At 45.8% G+C, this 7,897-nt stretch overlaps 1 protein-coding gene across 1 annotated transcript; it reads right to left on the bottom strand.

Moving 5' to 3' along the window:
* Positions 1–215: 215 nt before the first annotated feature.
* On the bottom strand, positions 216–1,642 carry LOC142786410 (uncharacterized). Its single transcript, XM_075884094.1, has 2 exons — positions 835–1,642; positions 216–719 (listed from the first exon to the last, which is right to left on the bottom strand). Exons 1-2 carry the CDS (start codon positions 1,624–1,626, stop codon positions 216–218), a joined length of 1,296 nt encoding a protein of 431 aa, XP_075740209.1. The 5' UTR covers positions 1,627–1,642.
* Positions 1,643–7,897: the final 6,255 nt, after the last annotated feature.

The following is a 7,897-nucleotide window of genomic DNA, read 5'->3' as shown; positions in this document are numbered from 1 at the left end:
ACCTGCAAACCTCTCAATCTTGCAAAACTCTCTACAATAATGACAGAAGAATCTATCATGCAGCAGTTGTTAGGAACCTCTACACTAAGCATGAAGCTATCAAATGTAGCCTGTTTGTACAAGGGTGGTTCACAGGTGGGTAGAAGGGGTACATCTGAATGTTCTTTTGAAAACTTAATTTTGTCAAAAGATGGAAGATCAGCTACCTCACCATCTCACTCCATCAAGCGATTGTATAGTTGGGCAAGTGGAGTTTTGTGGCTTTTCTGAAGCCGCTTGAGGAACTGCATATTGTTCTCGAATGGAAATGCACTGAAAGTGTCCAGGGGTCCGTGCTTGCGTGGATCATTTCCAAGATGTAATAAGCAATGAATATTATAGAAAACCTGGTCACTTCCATACAACTTTGCAAAACCTTTTACAAAGTGCTGTAGAAGGGACTCTGCATAATCAAGATGCTGCTGGCACAGGTTGGCATTTGAAAGAATATAAGTTGCGCAATGTAGTGCCATGAAGTTCCTGTAAAGAGAAGGAGCTAGAACAGGTCTGAGCACTATAGGCCCGCTATACAGGAGGAGGAGCCTGAATTCTATAGCTTTCCAGCGGTCAGCTTCAGATAAACTTCTTGGCTTGTGAGCAAATTCTTTCGGCACATATGGTGCTAACAACACATTAAGGTGAGAGAATTGTCTGCGCTTTGCAGGCCCAAGGCGTTTTGTCTAAGGGACCACTTAGCCAAGCATTGAGCAGTTTTTTCGTAATCCCCAAACACAACAGGTGCATATAGTCCAGTGGTGCAGAGGTCACACAGTCTATGGGCAGTGATATTAATACTGATGTGCCCCGGTGATGGTCAGAGTCAATCTGACGCCTGAAGGAATCATCCGTACGCAAAGTGGATGACGTAGTAGGGAAACTGAGTCGACTGTTTCTGTATGTACCCTCAGCTGTGCACTTAGGACACCCAGAATAACCTGTATGTCCTTCAATCTGAAACACAAATGATCGTGCTGGGGCATCCAAAACAAAACACTTCAAAGAAACATCAATTAGGTGCCCATGAAGAATCATTCCTTGGGAAAGAAGCTGTTGCAGGTCACTGACAAGTTTGTTGAGAAACTCATTGGCTGAAGCAGGCTTTCCTGGGCCTGCGAAAATTCCAACTACAAAGGGTGGTATTCTTCGATCTTCACGGATCATGCACTGTATGGGCCACAACTGCATGGTGGAGCTTTTGGAAATTGGCAGCCCGTCAATGTTAAAGGCAAGAGAAACATGACTGCCTTCATAACGTGCTTTTGACAAAGCATTCTCGAGGCTTTTCTGTAGCCCAAAGTGGCAGTAATGTCCCGGTACCATTGAACTGACAACAGGTGCACGATGTGTATCTCTAGGCGTGGCAAAAAGAGTATGAGCGTCGCTAGGCAGAGATGAAGAATCGAAAGTACTGACCTTGAGAATTTTTAGATGAGCGGACAAAGCTGTATGAGTAACATTTTCTTTGATGGCCCAACTGCGCAGTGACACAACAAAATCTTTGTGCTTTGACAATGCATCAGTGGAAGATGAACAAACAGGTACCTCCGGGACTCCGCTTACAGGAGAAGGCACATCGCTGAGTTGCATTGGCGAGCCTTCGGGTTCAGTGCGCGATGCTCCCCTGGACGAACAGAGTGAACATTTTGTGGGCGATGTGTCCGTTGAGTCACTTTCGGTGACGCAAGGCGAACTGCCCTCAGGGGGCGCCGAGCTGCAGCAATCCGCTTGAGTAGCTGCTGATGTAGCCGCAGTGTTTTCGTCAGCCCCAGGCACGCAAATGCTCGCACACTCACTGGCACAGCATGTGTTACTGCATGCGCGTAGTGTACCACACGCACTACTGCATTGTTCGAAGTTCCCGATTCCTTCAGACATTGACGGCTGGCTGCCGGCTTGAAATCCGAAATCCCGAAATATTGCCTTTATTTGCAATGACGCTTTCTTGCGCGTGTAAGACTTTTCCTTCGCTTTAGGCATGCTGGCACCTGCGAAGGAAACACATTGTAGTACTCATACGAAGTTCTGAAGTCTTTGACTGTATTCTTAATAAAAAAATAAATGTAGCTGTCTTACCTCCGTAGCTGGGGAAGAAAATACAATCGTATCTGCACTGGCACTACAAACACGCCGCCATTATCCACAGGACTAACAAAACAAATCCAGTGGCTTGGCTTGACTGGGCGATGGCTCGCCAAACGAAACTTTTTTTTTCTCTGCGCTGTTTGGATAGATAACCGTCAATATAAACAACATCGTTAAAGTAGCTTTATAATATTTAACAATTAGGTGGTGTATTACAACCGTTTTTGAGGATAATTATTGCCAAATAACCTAAATTGGAAACGCCATTTTTGTGACTTGTTTCAGCTTTTGAGAGAGACATTTGCGACGCGGCAGCAGTGTCATCGCTAGCACCGTGTGTGTCACCTTCCTCCGTGGTGTACCGCATGTAAATATTACATTTGTCGAGTTGTCGGGTTGTGCTCGCTCCGTGGCATTTATTTACCTAAAGTATTCTTACACGTGATTTGTAATAAACGTTCAGCAGTGAAAAGTTAGTCTATTCAGTGATAGATTGAGTGTATGGTTTCATTTTATATCTTTTGCTATAGTAGTCAACGGGATAAAAAAATTGAATTGATTTCATGGAACAATTATTTTTAAAACTGTTGGTCACTTTCGACTGACAAAAACTAGTGAGATAAGTGCACGATATACTACAAGCAATGCACAGTATACAACATAAATTATACGAGCACATATATTTTTAACCCTGACAAAAAGTGCACATGCCTTAAAAAAACCCTGAACTAGATGCTATATTTTTTTTAAGTTTCAAAATAGGATTGATATGTAGGGTTTAACGTCCCAAAACCACCATATGATTATGAGAGACGCCTACGTAGTGGTGGGTTCCGGAAATTTCTACCACCTGGGGTTCTTTAACGTGACCCAAATCTGAGCACATGGGCCGAAATTTCTGCCTCCATCGGAAATGCAGTCGCCGCCGCCGGGATTTGATCCCGCGACCTTTACGTTTCAAATAACCGTCGCATTCAGTTTAGAATGCCGTGAAAATTAAAAAAACAATACCTCATCCTTGAAGGGCTTTCTGGTTTTCCCAGCGTGTGTGTTGGCCTGGGCATCGGCATGCGAGTCAGCTCATGCCATCCACGGAAACTGTCTGCTCACAGATACACACATACGCCACTACTCCGGCCGCTATATACAAGGAAAGATGAGCTCTAGATCTGAAAGCAGATCACTTGTGAATCACCATACGCAATTAAAGCCCCACTATTATCACAAGATTTAGAAAATTTCTGATGGCTGCGAGCATAGGATATGCTCATGCACTGCAGTACTCCAAAACTAATTTCAATTCCCATGTGTTCTTGGGGCCCTTTGATGGATAGCCAGTGTACATTCGCAACTGGCTGTCTCACTGAAATCCTGTTCGGATATCCACCAGAAAGCCACCTAGTACATCCCGTCAATGGACCTTCCTTGTACGTTCAGCGAATGTCCGTGCTGTGTCCGCTCTGGATATCCGAATTTTTCGACCTTTGGATTCATAGCGGACAGCCGACGGATATCCGTGGTTACTTGGGTCGCAGCTGCTGGCCTTCAGCTCAACACCAAGAAGTGCCACTTTGCTAGCAAAAGTATTAAAGTACTCGGACATCTTGTCAGCAAAGATGGAATCCGGCCTGATCCCGACAAGATTACCACCGTTCTTCACTTCCCGGTCCCTCAACGCGTCAAAGAGCTCCGAAGCTTTCTTGGCCTTGCGTCGTACTTCCGGCGCTTTATACGAGACTTCGCCACCATTGCTGCGCCACTTCACCAACTCCTTTCTTCGGGAGCATCATACGTATGGTCGGACGAATGCCAAATGGCTTTTGACACCTTGAAACGTGCCCTCACGTCTGAGCCAGTGCTTTGTCATTTCGATAACGCCGCACCCACTTTCCTCCATACTGATGCCAGCGGACACGGGCTCGGAGCTGTACTTCTGCAACGAACAGAGCGTTATGACGAACGTCTGATCGCATACGCAAGTCGAACCCTCACAGCAGCAGGGAAAAATTACACCATGACCAAGCAGGAGTGTCTCGCCGTTGTCTGGGCCATCCACAAATTTCGATCATATCTTCACGGCCGCCACTTTACCGTCATCACTGACCACCACGTTTTGTGCTGGCTGTCGATGTTGAGGAATTCGTCTGGACGTCTTAGTCGCTGGATACTTCGTCTCCAAGAATACGAGTTCCACGTTATCTACAAATCCGGCGAGAAACACATCGATGCCGATACCCTTAGCCGCTGTCCTTTACAATCCTCATCAGGCACTCCTGGCCTGTCGCCAACTGTGAGTGAACCCATCAAAGTGCCTCCGTCAGTTCATTCACTCGCCGCTGTCGATTTTCTTTCGACCTTCAACAACGACACGTTTGCGTCCCACTAACGCAGCGACACTTACTGTCGCTCTATAATGCAGTGCCTTCAAGGCTCCTCTTGTCCTCCCAACGCTCACGCCCATCGACAGTAGTGGAACTTCAAGACTGAAAACTCAATCCTTTACCGCTTTGTCTTCCACCCCGAAGGACAGCGCTGGGTTCCTGTTGCTCCTCGTTCTTAAGGGCGCAGATTTTGGAGGCGTCTCACGATGACCCCAAGGCTGGTCATCTCGGTTTTCAAAAAACCTATAATCGCATTTGCAGTCGTTTTGCCTGGCCTGGCCTTTCCAACTGCGTAGCGCGATATGTTGCGTCATGCTCGCTACGCCAACGCCGCAAGCGACCCACTTCCTTCCCGGCCGGTCTTTTACAACCTCTTCCGTGTCCTGACACTCCCTTCGATGTGATTGGGATTGACCTCTACGGACCGCTACCAATATCTGCTAGTGGCAAGCGCTGGATCATCACAGCAGTTGACCACTTAACAAGGTACACCGAAACAGCTGCAATTCTTTCAGGATCAGCAGAGGACATTGCCGCATTTTTTCTGGAGGCAATCTTTCTAAGACATGGGGCACCACGCATCTTATTGAGCGATCGCAGCAAGGCGTTTCTCTCGAAACTACTAGAACAAGTCCTCCACGCATGTAATACGATTCATACGACGACATCCAGCTACCATCCTCAGACTAACGGCCTCACAGAGCGCTTCCATCGAACTTTGACCGACATGATATCTATGTATATCAACGCTGACCACACCAACTAGAATACCATCCTGCCATTCGTGACTTTTGCGTACAATACCGCTACGCAGCGAACCACGGGCTATTCCCCAATCTTTCTCGTCTATGACCGTCAACCAACATCTCCGCTCGACATCTCCTTTTTTGACGTCCCTGTGAACTCGTCATCGTCATCGAGGGAGCACTTAATCTCTCACCTGGCCGATTGTCGTTGACGTGCCCACCTCAATACACAGGCAAGCCAACAAGAGCGGAAGACTCGCTACGATGGCGTCCACCGCGTGGTTCACTTCAATACTGGAGACGAAGTACTGTTGTGGACCCCAACGCGGATTCCCGGCCTGTGTGATAAGTTTCACTCACGTTTCATCGGCCCCTACGCTATAGTCGAGCAGACGTCTCCTGTTAACTACCGAGTAACTCCTGTTGTCATGCCTCCCGACAGCCGTTTTCGTGGTACGGAAGTTGCTCACGTGTCGCGCTTAAAACCATTCGTGCGCCGTACACCACCGTCATAAACAGCAGCCTAATTGGTTGCTTCCGCACGAGGGGGAAATTAGTGTAAGCACAATATTGACAACATTTGACCTTCATCTTCTTCATCTGTATATAATCATCATCACAAAAAACGTCAGTCTTCGTTCGAAGGGTTGATCAGGGGATTCGGCCCAGTAAACGCCGTCGGGACTCCAACGCTGCTACTGTCTTACAATATCATTACTTAATGTCTGAGCTCAATTGCTTGGAAGAACTCACGTGGTATTGTAATGTAACGAGCACCAGCACTCTCTGCTATTACCCAGACCACTCTGTGCACCATCTTTACACGTCCGAAAAGGTTGACAACCAAGAGGACAAAGTAAATTGTAGACAAGAGCACTGAATAACCTGTACCGAAAAGACATTGAAAACGTACACTCTGCATAGCCGCCCTTGATACATCAATATAGGCACATCAAAATAATTATCATGATCACCATCAGCCTGACTACGTCCACTGCAATACAAAGGTCTCTCCCATGATCTGCCAGTCAACCCGGTCGTGGGCTTGCTAATGCCACTTTATACCAGCAAGCTCCCTAATCTCGTCAGCCCACCTAACTTTATTGCCCCCTAACCCGCTCGCCTTCTCTGGAAACCCAGTTAGTTATCCTTAATGAGCAGGTGTTATCCTGCCTACACGCTACATGCCCGGCCCATGTCCATTTCTTCTTCACTTTTGATATCCTTAACCCCGGTTTGTTCCCTGATCCGCTATGCTCTGATCTTGTCTCTTAAGGTTACACCTATCATTTTTCTTTCTAACACTCGCTGCGTCGTCCTCCATTTAAGCGGAACCCTCTTCATAAGCCACCAGGTTTCCGCTCCATAGCTAAGTACCGACAAGATACAGCTGTTATATACCTCCCTCTTGAGGGATAGTGGGAATCTATCTGTCAATATTTGAGAGTACTTGCCAAATGTGCTCCACCCTATTTTTATTCTAGTTACTTCAATCTCGTGGTTCAGCTCGACGGTTATTACCTGTCATAAGTAGACATAGTCTTTTACAACTTCAAGTGCATTATTACTTATTTCGAAGCGCTGTTCTCTTTCCAGGTTGTTGTACATTACTTTTCTTTTCTGTAGCGTAATTTTAATACCTACCTTTCAGCTCTCCTTGTCTAATAAGTAATCATGAGTTGCAATTTATCGCCTGAGTTACCCAAATACAATGTGATCAATGAAGTGCATGTTGCAAAGGTACTCTTCATTAACTCTTATGTATAACTCTTCCTATTCTGGGCCTCTGAAAACCTTTTGTAAACACGCAGTAAATAGCATTAGGGAGATTGTATCCCCTTGTTTTCCACCCCTCTTGATTGGTGTTCTGTCTGTTTCTTTATGGAGCACTATGGTGGCAGTTGATCCTTTTTTATGTTTCTTCCAGGATGTTTATACATGCTTTGTGAACACCCTGATTCCGCAGTGTCTGCATGACTGCTGATATTTCTACTGAATCAAATGCTTTCTCATAACATTTCAAGGCTATGTATACTGGTGCCCTCTCCTGACGGGGAAAGTACCAGAATCTTGAAAAAATGCTAACATAATATTAGTAGACAAGAAAGGACATCACAAGAACTTGAAGAATTACAGGGTAATCAGCTTCCTCTCCATCGTACACAAGCTATTTACAAAGAAAATTGCTAGTAGAATTAAAACAAGATAAGAATTCATCAAAAGAAACAAGCTGGTTTTCAAACTGGCTACTCAACAGTCGGCCACATTCATACTATCGATCAGGTAATAGAGAAATGCTCAGAAAACAGCCAACCACATCGAAATCTATTTTATCAAATATACTTAGCCTCATAAATATTTACAAACCAGTTTCAATACTAATCACATCTTAGAACGCCACCACATTGCGCTCATTAAGGCATGGGAAAAACCATGCCTCAAACAAGCACTTCGCTTCTATCTATGGAGTGGAGCGTAGAGAGAAGCGCTTGGTTGAGATCATAGTTGCATGCTCAAAGTGCCCTTCAAGCAAGAGCCTAGTTAAAAACACTGGGCGTGCAAACATGGAGAGAAAAGAAAAGACACCACAAATGGCGTTTGTGGTGTCTGCTTTCTTGCGTCCTTGTTCGCACACCCTGCCTTTTTAGC

Source organism: Rhipicephalus microplus, unplaced genomic scaffold (assembly GCF_043290135.1).
Source record: "Rhipicephalus microplus isolate Deutch F79 unplaced genomic scaffold, USDA_Rmic scaffold_23, whole genome shotgun sequence".
NCBI lineage: Eukaryota > Metazoa > Arthropoda > Arachnida > Ixodida > Ixodidae > Rhipicephalus > Rhipicephalus microplus.
This window is presented reverse-complemented; position numbering and strand designations above follow the sequence as displayed.

What these genes read in the sequence shown, in the direction of transcription:
- LOC142786410 (XM_075884094.1), bottom strand. Translation starts at nt 1,626, where the DNA reads ATGCAACTCAGCGATGTGCCTTCTCCTGTAAGCGGAGTCCCGGAGGTA. An exon ending in ACCATCACCGGGGCACATCA is followed by an intron (nt 720 to 834) that starts GTATTAATATCA and finishes GTGGTCCCTTAG; the next exon opens with ACAAAACGCCTTGGGCCTGC.